We start from the raw sequence: 13,427 nt of genomic DNA on the forward strand, positions 1-13,427 counted from the left end.
GTGGGAAACGGTGCTCTTCTACAAGCAGGTTGCCATAGCACTTTACTACCAGTTAGGGCAAAATTTACAAGAATTCCTCATATTTTGTAATTAAAATAATGTCTTCATCTTTGCTTTACAGCATTTATTTTTATATGTTCAAGACTTTTGCACAGTACTGCATATGCATTTGCACTGTAATATTATTATAGCTGCCTTGCTTTCTCTTATCAAATTTCCTTGTGCTGACCAAATTGTATCACCCAACTGATGTAAAGCTCTCAATAGAACAAGTGTGCTCTCAATATTTGTATATGGAGTTTTGGCTGCAAATGTGTGCACCCTTTTTGACATGTCTTTATTTTGACCCAAGATACTTGCAGTGGTTATATGTGATTTATATCCACGTGAGCTTATTAGAGGATATTCTTTTAAAGACGTTAAAGAAGGTTGCTGTAATGTTTTGTAGGTCTGGATAGGTGCAAGCAATAGTTTAAGCAATAATTATTCTTCTTTTTATACATCATAAAACCTAACAATTTAGGTACTTCTCTTAAACCTAACGACACAGTTGCCGATTTAAAAATAATCTAAATAAAATGCATCAAATTGCTGTTTTTAAACAATTTATTTTATGGTTTAATAGCTGAAGAGTTATTGAAAATAATCTAATATAAAAAATTGAATTATTTCTAAAAGATAATTTATTAAAAGATCAGGATAAATAAAAGATATAATTTAACCTTTATCGAGACACATTTTATGATAATATTGTAAATAAGAAAAATTAGGTACTAAAATTAGAAGAAAATGCTTGGAAATTATTTTACAAAAAATGTGATTTTCATATATATATATATGTATGATAATTAACGAACTTAATGCACATTTGTGGGTGCAATAAAGATTTAAAACAGTAAGAGAGCAGAGATTTTACATTTATAATAACTTAACAAGGAGACTGCTTTAAGTCCACAGTGGATGTGTGTAATGCCTGCAGCTCTCACCTCTTGGAGGAAAAAGTGCTCCTGGTCAATAAGAAAGAACGGAGCTGTTCTGTCATGCAGTGACTAATACACACACAGACACAACTTAGCTCGACATCAGGGAGGACGTGCAGTCAGCCTGACAAAATGCTTTACAGAACACACTCAAACTTTCTAGCTGCCGGACATTACAGGACATCATCTGCCCCACAAACCTGTGACACTTTAGTGAAATGGAAATGCATACTGATTCGGCATTTCGCCTGTAGTTAATATCTAGCCCAACTTCCAATATGGTAGAAGAGGTTGTTGTCGAGCTTTACGGTGTTGTCATGTCCCCGCAGTGCCGATAGTGGTGCTGTGAGGAGTCTACCGAGGACTGAACTAAAAAAAAAAACAGCAGCCTAGCACTTCCAATGTTAGCCGTGGGTAATATCCATTTTAATGCACCATTTCTTTATAATTATTTGCGCACGACTTCAAAAAGGAGTATTTTTCGTAGCATGTCGAGTACCGATGCATAACTGGTCCAGCTGGTTATATTAAGTATTTCCACAGTGTATCCGGAGTGAATACCCGTAGAGCCTGTACTAATTGAAGGTAAGCCCAACAGCCGGCCGCTCACTTAGCCCCGCCGCCGCTTGTCTGCTCTGTTACCCGCACCGTGTCCCACTCGAGGTCCGGGGATGTCCAGCGTTCTCTAGGCCACTCTCATCTGTCCTCTTCCTATTTACTATCTATAACTAAGTTAAACATGGTAAAATACAATTAAACAATTTTACGCTATATCCAGGCACACGTACATTTCTATCTTTCTTTTTTAAAACCTGCGTTAATGTATGTCGTTTAAAAAATAACGTTAGCTAGCATGCTGCGGAACTGGCTAACCTTAGCAGTTTTGTTTTTCAGGGCCTGACTGAAGAGGCCTGTACATCCGTCCTCGATTTTTTGGTAACTAAAATATGTGCAATTAATCAACATAGAACACACTATTTAATTAAAGAGCAATACGAAAAGAAACCCCAAAATGTTAGGTTTTGGTACAACCGCTTGGCGATTAGAAAACAGGCTAGAATTGGGTTAATGTCTTTGCGTTTCCTGGATACGGCGGCTTTGTTTTTAGCACTGTTAGCTAACTTTAGTTATCCAGCTAACGCTGTGTGTATTTAAAACAATATTGGCTAAGCTAACGAGTGCTTTATTTAGCTACAGGCTAACTCTAAGTGTATTAGATTAAAAATATGAATTTGTCCATCTGTGTAATGTGCTATTTAGATTTTAACGTTTGCAAATTATCGTTTAAAACGGCTGTTAACGTTAGCTAGTTAACGTTACCTGCTAATTTAACCGAACCAACGGTGGCTAAGGTTATCGACCTATGTACTGATTGATTACATTAACCTGGTAGTTGTTTATATTATTTTATCTAATTTTTATATATGGATAAACTAGACAAGTATGTTTATTATGTATTTAAACCTCTTTTTGCGTTATAAAGTTAACTAACACGCTATAACTCTAGCGTTGTTGGCTCCGGTGTTATTTCACAGCTGTTCTGTTGTCGTTCAGAAAGTAGTCGCAAATTGAACTGTGTTAGAATGCATGACTTCTACTCATCACGAGTGAGAGAGTCACGAGCTGAAAGAAAATGGAAATTAAAAACTTGAGCTTGTGTTCCTTATTTGCTTTTGTATAATAGTGAATGTTGCCCAAAGCATAATACTATAATATCAAGTTAAACCCTGAGCAGTTAATTTCAGATTGTCATGCTCATTTTTAGGAACTTAGTAGAACATATTCTGTTCTAAACCCTCTTGTTTTTTTATTTTTTGTTTTTTAGTCCCTCTGTCTCTTTTTAGTCCTCAGTGTCCTCAGTGACCTCCGTGTATTTGCACTGATAAGTGACGGACCTGTTTGACTAGTGCCACCCTCCTCACTTGACATTTAACCTGTGACCACTCGTGCAGCCGAGCCACATCTCCGCATGTACAAATTAAAATCTTAACTTGAGCATTTAATAAAATTGGTTTTCTTCGTTGAAAGTGTTGTCGTATTATGTGTAATAATATACCCTATAAAGGGGCGAACGTGTTGAGGATGGGTTACAATGTCTCAACCTATGTTCTCAGTACTTTTTCTAGTAAACCAAATGAGTGGACAAGTTTGTAATCTAAGCAGAACTTGTGTCCAGGCCATTTATATTGTTAAATTATTATTTAAAATGTTCAGGTGGCTACCCTACATAAACAACCTACATAAATAAGATTTTGATTTGAGCTTGATTTGAATGGAGAGAACACCATAGCTTATAGCGGAAACAACTTCATTAGAAACTGTTATATGAAGATAAAAACTGCTACTTGTTTATTTTCTTTATTCTGTAGTGACGCCAAAATTAAAATTACTAAACTAGCTCTCCATAAATATCCCAGAGATGGGATTGGATAGCACAACAGAGCTTTTTCCCAATTGCTAGTGAATTTCTGATTTGTCCCTCCCTGGTGTAAATGGACCATTTGATCCAGAATGTTAATAAAGCAGACAATTTCTTTAATCAGATAACATTTTTTGGTAATTATAATGTACACACCCTAACAGTTATTTACACACACACGCACACACATATTCCAGTTAGGAAGTTGGGGTCAGAGTGCAGGGTCAGCCAGGATACACCACCCTTGGAGCAGATAGGGCTAAGGGCTTTGCTCAAGGAAACAACAGTATAAAAAAAACAAATAATAATAATAATAACTTTGTGTTGCTGGGGCTTTAATCACTCAACCATTCAATTAATAACCCATCAGTAACCCTGAGCTTTAACCATTTGAACCACCACTGTCAAATTATGTCCTAATAATAAAATGTGTCATCCCTTTAATTTATTCTTCCTGATTTGTTTTTCATATCAGCTGATGTTTTCAAGGAATAGAGTCACGTGATGTACGAGGGGAAACACATACACTTCTCGGAGGTGGACAATAAGCCTTTGTGCTCATACAGCCCGAAACTCTGCAAGCAGCGCAGGCTTAATGGATATGCCTTCTGCATACGACATGTTTTAGAGGACAAGACTGCTCCATTTAAACAGTGTGAATATGTGGCCAAGTACAACAGCCAACGATGCACTAACCCCATTCCTAAAGCAGAGGACCGCAGGTGAGTTGCTGTCATTTTATTTTGTACGGATATGTCAGATTTGAGCATTTTTGTATATAATCACAAAATGTATAAAAGGTGTATGAATTTGAATAATGCTTTTCCAGACATAGACATTATACTCCGAAGTTCTTTCAGTTGATAAGTTCATAATTGTCAATGTCCTAAGACTAAGATGTATTATTATACAATAGCCTATAATGCTTACCTACTTGGGCAATATTATAAAATTATAGCTCTTAACTTGTTAAACACCTTCATGCACTTAAATCAATAATGGTTAATTTTATCAAATTCTGTCTCAGAAAGTATTATTTCTCATTATCTTCAATACTAAGTAGCCACCTAAACTATGATAAAAATGAATGAAACAGTAGCGTACATCATTACATTATTAATATGCAGGTATGTTTAATTACAGTATCTTTATACTATGTATTTCAGCAGTAAAAGTATTGTATAGCAGCTAATAATGTAAATGTAAGAGAAAAAAATATAGTTTAGTTAAATGCACTGCAATAGAGAGAGCATTGATTTCTACTCTCTGATGACTTGCTTTGACATGCATATCACCGGTGTTTCACCAGTGTTAACGGTACACTCTTTTCTGGTATAGATACTGTAACAGCCACCTGCAAGTGCTGGGCTTTATCCCCAAGAAGGAGCGTAAGAAAAAACATGACGCACTGGATTCTGTAGCTCTGAACATAACAGTGCCCTCTCTAGCTCTCAAAGCCTCTAATGGCTTAGATGGTTTGCCTCCATCACCACCCTGTACTCATCTGCCCCCTCTTGCCCTGTCTGACACACACCTGCTGGACCCTTTCGCCTTTTACGAAGATGACCTGGATGGAGTGGAAAACACCACACGCAAGAACTCTCTACTTAAGAGGAAGCCTGCAAGTCGGCTAGTGCTTAGTCACCAAGGGCCTCGCCATGACGCTGACCTCCCCTCACCTAAATCAGAGCAATTGACACCAGTCACAGTGGCCTGCACACTGCCCAAATCACCACACCTACCACCACCACCGCCGCCACCACCACCAGCAGTACCACCTATACCTCCTCCACCCTCTCAGCATGCTAGTCACGCTTCCTATATCCAGCTGGGGGCATCACAGGCTCTGCCATGTAAGCCAGCACCAGCTCCTTCTGGACTCTCTCTGGTTCCTCCCCTGCCCCCCACAGCAGGCCAGCAGTATCGAAAAACCTTCCTTACTGTCCCCAGTCAGCCACCTACTGGCACTCAGGAGTGTCCACAGAGCCACACCATCGCTATACGACCCACTGCCTTCATAGCACCTCCTGCCTGCCTGTCAAGGCTACAGCATCTTGTACAGCTTTGTGCGAACAGACACCGACAGCATGGCGACCTCTTTCCCCATCTCGGTACTGATCGCTCATTAAACACATGGTTTAAATATTTTAAAAGACTTAGAGCACCAAAACACTGTAATGCACACAGGTTTACTTAAATTACAAACTTTGACAATCTGCAGACATTATTGTTTTAATTATGTTAAATCTATGCATTGTAGAAGTCCTGTAACATTCATCATCCATCTTTTATATGATGTGTTATTCAAATTGCATTCATGGAGCTATACTAACCTTTTTAACTGTATATTTAGGGCTGGACTGGTCTGATGAAAGTACAGATGAGGATGAAGAAGCAGAAGAGAGAATTCCTTCATTGCCTCAGGCCTGGAGACTGCAGGAAGGGAGTCCTCACCATCAGTACGGAATTCTTTCGAATTTGCAAAAACCTATGTTAGCATGCTGAAGTGTAACTTTAAAAAACGTTAAAGAAATTATAAAACTGTCATCTGGATTGTAAGATAAAACATAGATCAGCTATAGCTCCATAGTTGGATATTTTTGCCGTATCCTAAATTAATTAAATTTTTCCCCCAGTTCCACTGGTGAACATGAGGCGCCTCGGCGGTCTCGTCTGGCTCAGCTCTGTACATACCTGCAGGACCGCTACAAGCACCTATGCAGGCAGGAGAGAGCTGCCACACGCCACACCAGATACAAATACGCCTTTAGAAAAGCTCTGCTCCAAGCAGCCAGCAAGGACCCTGACTGCACAGGAGAACTCATCCAGAAGCTCAGCAAAACATCACACACCTCCAGCAGGTATTGGATTTCAGTTTGTGTATAAGAGGGGAGAATATATTTAGAGAGGCTGAAATTGTGTATTAAAGGATGTTCAATGTTTTTAGGCGTGCAGTTCAAAAAGAAATGGAAAAATCTGTGTGTACTGGTAGCACCAAGGGTCAACCCTGCAGCAACCCATCTCTGCCTTTTACACGGCACTGCTTCCAACGTATCCTTCCACATTTACTCTAGTGCACCACTTACCTATTGTAGTGGAATTCTTGTATGGTTATGGGCATATGTACATTTTACATCTTATGTGGAGGCAGATTTTGGTCTGTGCTATTCCTTGACAGTGTTGCTTTGTAGATATCCTGCTGAACCGCTCGCAGCAACTCTTCTCCAGCTGCACGGCACGGTTTGCTGATGGGCAGCAGTGTTCTGTCCCTGTGTTTGACATCACACACCAGACACCTCTCTGTGATGAACATGCCAAGAAAATGGTAATTAAATGTTTTTTTGTTGTTGTTTTTAATAAATAAAATTTATGGACTCTAGACATTCATAAACATCTAAAGTATGAATTACTACTAATTACTATCTTATGAGGGTTTCATTACCTAACAAGACTCCCACTTATTATGAGTGTGTTATTTTGTGTTATTTACCTGGTATATGCCGAACCATAAAAAAAAAAAAAATCCCTCCACCGCTTTATTACAAGATAATGTCTGGCTCCAGTAAAAATTACAGCAAATAAATTACAGCCTCTGATTTGGTGGATACTATTTATGATACTCCAAATACAAGAATGTTGAACATTTTTAATGCATCAGAACCGGTGTTATTGTTACTTATTTACATTTAGGCATTTGGCAGACATTTACATTTAGGCATTTGACAGACGCTCTTCTCCAGAGCGACTTACATTTTTATCTCATTATACATCTGAGCAGTTGAGGGTTAAGGGCCTTGCTCAAGGGCCCAACAGTGGCAACTTGGTGGTTGTGGGGTTTGAACCTGGGATTTTCCGAACCGTAGTCCACTGCCTTAACCACTGAGCTACTCCTGGCCTATTTAATCCAGCTATTGTTTTGGGCTGATTCTGATAGACTTCAGTTGTCACTGCTGTTAGTTTCTTAATAACCTTGGTCTGAATAAGAGGGGGGAAATCCTCTTAGATCCAGAATTTATATAAACTAAGTGATGCAGATATGCCTGCCACATATGTTATAGTTCTGACAATTCCTGGACTTAATATTTGTGGAGCTAAACGATACAACAAATAATAATAAAATATGAAGTGTATTAACATAATAGTAAGATTAGTAAAAGTAAGATTTGCAAATACTACTTAAATGTAACACAAAGGTTCTCAACAAAATGGACAAAGCAGCATAATATTGACCTTGACATAAAGCACAGCTAAAAGAAAGATGTGACCAGTTAGTTAGAGGAAAACATTGACCTGCTTATAGAAATAGTTTTGATTGGGATAACCTAATGTAAGATTAAAAGAACATTATCTTTTTACTTAATATCTGGCAGATGTGTCTAACTGCGTCATTAATCAGCTCAGTTTATTTTTCCCCAGCACAACATGAGTTGGCTTATACAGAATGTTCCAAGGTTGTCATCAGGTTGCTTGCATCATTTCAGGCCTGATTAAAACTGCTAATGTCATTGCTGATGTCATGTTTTCTCACAGCTTATATCTGTTATTATATGCACCATAGGGTAAGAACAGAAATCATGTAATCTTATAGCTTGCTTAGGGCTATTTAATGTTCTATGTGTAGGATCAATGTTGTGAAGTGCATAGCTACTACAGATGAGGAAAATCGATTTAGTTATGTATCGTGATTCTTGTGTGTGGCAGTTTATGTATCGCTACACTAACTCCAAAATATATATAATTTTTTTTTTTTTACAGAAATTGCAATACAAATTGAATCGGCACCTTGGTATTGTGGTATAGCATAGGCTGGTCCCTTGTGATTTCTGTCCCAAATAGCCACCCATACATATATAGTGAAAAGCAAGAACCAAGAACTAAGTTTTGTCTTTCTCAGAGATGTCATAGTGACATGATTAACTGAAAAAACTGTTTAAAGAAATGTTTGTAGTTGCATGAGGCCTTTTTAAATCTGCAAATAGGTTCAGTTAAACTAAAAAGGTGAGGAGGATATTTTGCTTCACAAGCAAATGATAAAAGAAAGGAAGAAAAGAATTAAAGTAAGATCAGTAAATATTTTTCCCAAACACAGTTCCTTGAATATGTCAACATCCTTTAATAACTTTATAATCAATTAATCAATTAATTAATTACTATGAGCAAGATAAGTATTATGACCAGCCATGAAACCAGGCTAAGATAGAGGGTAAATAAATGCTCTTCCACTGTTGTCTTCCATGTTAAATTATTTATTTATTTTTTTACATTTCTGGTTTATTTGATAAACTAAGTGAGGTGAGTGCATGTTTCTTGCAGGATAATTTTCTCCGTGGGGACAGTAACAGACGGGTGCAACAGCAGCAGAGACGGCCACGTAAAAAGACCAAACCACCAGCGCTAACAAAGAAACACAAGAAAAAGAGGAGGAAAGTAGTGCGGCGTCCCCAGAAACCCATTCCTCCTGCTCTACCACAGGGCAACCTCCCTATGCCCCCCACATTGGCATTGCCCACTCATCATGCCAGTATCAGGTACACACACACACACCATCCTCACTAGCATAGTAGACCTGACAGAATGGTACAGTACATTCTACTTTTATTTTCAAGCCAATCAACCCAATGAGATCGTTCTACTGGGATGAGAGTTTGGTGACAGAAATGGTACTGATAATTCTAGTGTTTTTTTAAATGGTATTAATTAACATTAAATAAATGTTAATTAATACCCTTTAAAATAACACTAGAATTGAGTTTCTTCAGATCAGACAGAACAGCCGTCGATATCAGTGTGTAATAACCTCTTTCAGTACTTCCAGGTTCTCAAACTTGTGATCTTATTCACAACTTAATATCTTCTAGAGCATGTTCATGGTTCTCAAAGTGGTCAATGATGATGTAAACATTTTGTTAGACTGGTAATCATTCTAAAAATGTTTGTTATTGAGCTTAAAAATATTTATCTGGCTGTCTGACTGGTCAGCTGAATTGAAGTTCTTCAGCAACTCAAAGCTTTTATATAAATAAATAAACAAATATATCTCGACTTGGATATAATGTGTTCGCTACATCAAAAGCAATATGGCTCGAATAAATAACCTACATGTTATTGTACATGTCTGCACCATGACAGTTTAAAATAAACATTGGGGGGAAATTCCAAGGGTCCTCTGGGTACCATATGAAATGGACAGATGTAACTGAAAAGGGGTTCTAGTATTGAGTTACCAGACTGTCCGATGGACCAATGTTGAAAATATGTGACATATGATGTTATATAATAAATATATCCTAATATAATATAGGCAAGTCTGTAGTACTTCATTGATTTATGTTTAAGTGTTTTTTTTTCTATTTATTTACAAGAATTTTGTTATAATATACATAAATGATGTTTTGTCAGGAGCCCCTCTACACCTGACCTCAGTGCAGATGAACTTCCTGATGACATCACCACTGATATAGCAGACATTCCGAATGATTTGGAGTTAAATCAGGAGGACTTTTCTGACGTGCTGCCGAGATTGCCTGATGACCTGCAGGACTTCGACCTGTTTGAGGGTAACTGCACACAAACATACACATTCATTCACACAACTTTTTTGATAACACTTTAAAGCATAAATTTAGAATAAAACGAAGAAGAGAACGAAAAGTAATTTATACTATTTGTTATATTTTAATGTAGGTGACATGATGGCGCACCAAGGTTATTATCTGTGTGGAGTTTCGTCCATGCCTGTTATTTAGAATGAAATTGGCGATGTGTCTTTTCTGTTGTAAATTCTACTTGTGGACTAACACATTTGTGTTTAGGAAAGAATGGTGAGTTGCTTCCCACCACAGAAGAGGCAGAGGAGCTTGTTCGCGCACTCCAGGCGATGGGCTCCTATCCTGACACGCTAGTTTGTTTAAACTCCATGGGTGAACTGACCCAGGCTGATGACCATCGCGCCATGAGCGTCTTCGCTGGTTCTGGGGTTACGGTGACGGCCATGGGAGACCTCCTAAACGGTCGAATAGCATCGGACAACTTCCCGAGTCTGGAGCTGGAGGACAATCTCCTCCATCACTCAGCAGATGAACATTTCTCTCCATCCCTGTCTCCTCACCCACCACCAGCCACTGCCTCCGCACCTGCTGCTGGCTCGAATCGTACACTGAATGAGCGAAAGTTCCCTCACTCAGCTCTCTCTAAACCCGAGCCTGCACTGCCCTCATCTCCTCCAGGCAGCCATTACAGCAGTGACCATGTGCCCTCCCCTTACAGCGACCACATCTCCTCCCCACACTCTGGCTCCTACCAGACTGATCCTCCCCTCCTACTGGAGGTGCCTCTCAGTGGATTACCAGGCGCTCCTCGTGCCTCCTGGAGCAACCTCGCCCTGTCCCTCACAGAACCAATGCAGTATGGGAACCTCTTGACACAGGACACTCATCTCCTCTCAACCTCTCTGTCTACACCGCCCTCCATCACTCACCCATCCTCTGCTCCCTCCTCCTCTCCTCCAACCTCTCCTCATGATCTGCTCAGCACTAGCCAGCCCAAACTGCAGCTCCCACAATTCAGTGCGGCCTTCGGTTATCAGCTTGCCTCTCACAGTGGCATCCCAAAAGACGTACAGCCTAGCCACAGTTCCACAGCGCCCCCTACGGGATTCACAAGTGCTGGTGCCACTGCTGCAGGTGCCAACAGTGCTGCACCTACTTTCCAGCAGGGCAAGTGAAAGGAAAAGGGGCAGGCATGTTCACACCCTTTTTTTCAGGGTTCTGTTAAAGCAGTAATAGGGGTGAGGAAATCATGATGATGATGATTTCTTGTGCTAAGTTAGTGTTTCAATAGGAGGCCTGGTTTAACCCAGAACTGCAATCACTATGTTACTGCCTCTCCTACATCATCACATCACATCACTCACTGCCCCCTTTGACGCTCATTCATTCTTTCAATTAGCAGAATCAGACAATAGTAAAATTGTCTGCGCTGTTTGAGTGCACATTTATGTATTTGAAAAAAATCTGATCACAGTAATGGGGCGGGGGGCAAAGCACCAAGAATATCCACCATACAGCTTTTATCCAGAAGATTTTATCTTGCACTGTACATATTAAACCTTTTATGCAGACACTCAGATGAAGCTTACTCAGTGGACCTATCCTGGGCTGTAAACTTTCCTGTTCAGAGACCTCACAGGCACCTGAAGGTAAAAACCTGGTTACTCAGAGCAATAAAGCACATCAGCATATTGTCATTACAGTATTTAAACCATATATGTCAGCTGTGTACCTCATAGCAGCCAGACCTCATGTTCAGTGTTGGTCTGTGAAAAAGCTCTCTCGTTTAATACTGAGAAAGAACTTTTCTGCTTAATACAGAGCTTAGAGCTAGACTGTGTTATTTTACTTATAAAACACCAACCTAACTCGTAAAGAAAACAAATAGCTTTTATGATAAAAAAGGAAAAATATGTTTTGATTTCTCACCAAATATAAGGATTCAGAAAGTTCCAACTTATGGTGCTCATCAAGTTTCAAATAAAATGTCTGGATGAGGTCTGTCTTTAAAGCAGAGCAGCCTTTTAATAGGGGCTAGACATGAGGGGATAGACTGCATGGCTGAATGGTCTTTAAATCTTTGCTGTGCTGGGACCTTTGGTGCAATTTCTATAGAGCAGGACTGTTCACACACTTCTCCTCAAACTTCCACAGTAAATAAGGTTGAAATGCCACACTAGACTGGCTGTATCGCTCATAAACTGTGGCAAGGTCTTTATCACTCAGACTCTTCCCCTGAGAGGCAGCAACCTTCACATAACCCTGGCCTTTTTTTTTTTAAATACACTGTCAGTTCTGACAGTAAATCAATGGGTTTGGTAGATTTTAGACAGAATAACTATCACATATATTGTCATATGTAACATATTTATAGAGTAGTAAATGAATTTGGAAGTAATTGGGTTCTATTGGTGAGTTTAACTAAGTGGCAGTGAAGCGAGTACACAGGTATTTGAAGAAAAAAAATATTTGGAGGAAACCAGGTGGAGTTTTAGTTTTGTGATGTACCGGTCACTAGTTTTAATGGCTATCAAAATTCTAGTGATTTGATATTTTCAGTTGAATAAATAAATGTTTGTGGTGTCGTTTATTTGGGAAAAAAAGACTTTGATCATGTTCAACAGTATTTTTTGATAGCTATTAAAATCCAGCTAGCAGTAATAGTGGAAAGTTTGATGTTTGCATGAAAACAACCACAAATGGCCCCTATTGTGAATTCAGTAAATTGACATGGATGCTTTCATCCAAAGAGAAAGATCTATAGGAATGTCAGTGTGATAAGCATACTGGTTTTTTTATTTTATATTTTTTAACAAATCAAAATGAAAGCTTACTAGGTAATTTGTTTTAACTCCCATGGATCCGTTTAAAGTGTGATCATGCTCTAGCATCAGTGATTTTTATCTTTTAATTTATTGTTTGAAATCAAGGCTGCAAACAGGAGTATTGCCTTTTGGTTGAGTCAAAAATGTTTTCAGCAAAACCGCCCCCCCCTCTCCCCGTCGTGTCATATCCCTGCAGCTGTACCAACCCCTTAGATAAGTTGCATTGAGATTTACTGCACAGTCAACCCTCTAAAGCAAGCCATCATCAGGGCTCCACTGGCACTTGAAACCGCTTAAAAGCTAAACAATGGCTGACAAATTCCTATACTCAGTGAATGTACTGTATAACTGTTTTTAAATGATAGGATGAGCTAATAATCTAGTCACCTTTTGTTATTGGTCCTTGTTTAATGTCTAAGGTATTTTTTGTATACAAAAGTTTACATTTTTATGTATATTTTTCTTGTATAAAATATGTAATATGTGTATAAACATTGTATGTAATACGTGTATATAGTGTGAGAAAATTTGATCTTCGTTTTTTTGATGTATGAATAAATCTTGCTGTGCTGAAATCATGGTAGCGCTTATTAAACAGAAAAGACCAAAGTCTTCTTGCTTTTATGTTAACCATATAATTTAACTGTTCTAGTAG

At 38.8% G+C, this 13,427-nt stretch overlaps 1 protein-coding gene across 1 annotated transcript; it reads left to right on the forward strand.

The window, feature by feature from the left end:
- The first annotated feature begins 1,164 nt into the window (after positions 1 to 1,164).
- On the forward strand, positions 1,165 to 13,347 carry LOC128523702 (INO80 complex subunit D). Its single transcript, XM_053495787.1, has 10 exons — positions 1,165 to 1,565; positions 3,875 to 4,121; positions 4,738 to 5,510; positions 5,753 to 5,858; positions 6,036 to 6,260; positions 6,347 to 6,450; positions 6,591 to 6,724; positions 8,713 to 8,927; positions 9,799 to 9,956; positions 10,212 to 13,347. The coding sequence occupies exons 2-10, from the start codon at positions 3,904 to 3,906 to the stop codon at positions 11,120 to 11,122; spliced, it is 2,844 nt and encodes a 947-aa protein (XP_053351762.1). The 5' UTR covers positions 1,165 to 1,565; positions 3,875 to 3,903; the 3' UTR covers positions 11,123 to 13,347.
- Positions 13,348 to 13,427: the final 80 nt, after the last annotated feature.

Source organism: Clarias gariepinus, chromosome 5 (assembly GCF_024256425.1).
Source record: "Clarias gariepinus isolate MV-2021 ecotype Netherlands chromosome 5, CGAR_prim_01v2, whole genome shotgun sequence".
NCBI lineage: Eukaryota > Metazoa > Chordata > Actinopteri > Siluriformes > Clariidae > Clarias > Clarias gariepinus.

Coding starts and splice junctions, on each gene's coding strand:
- LOC128523702 (XM_053495787.1), top strand. CDS start 3,904: ATGTACGAGGGGAAACACATACACTTCTCGGAGGTGGACAATAAGCCT. Junction 4,122..4,737: donor CCTAAAGCAGAGGACCGCAG/GTGAGTTGCTGT, acceptor TTTCTGGTATAG/ATACTGTAACAGCCACCTGC. Junction 6,451..6,590: donor TACACGGCACTGCTTCCAAC/GTATCCTTCCAC, acceptor GTTGCTTTGTAG/ATATCCTGCTGAACCGCTCG.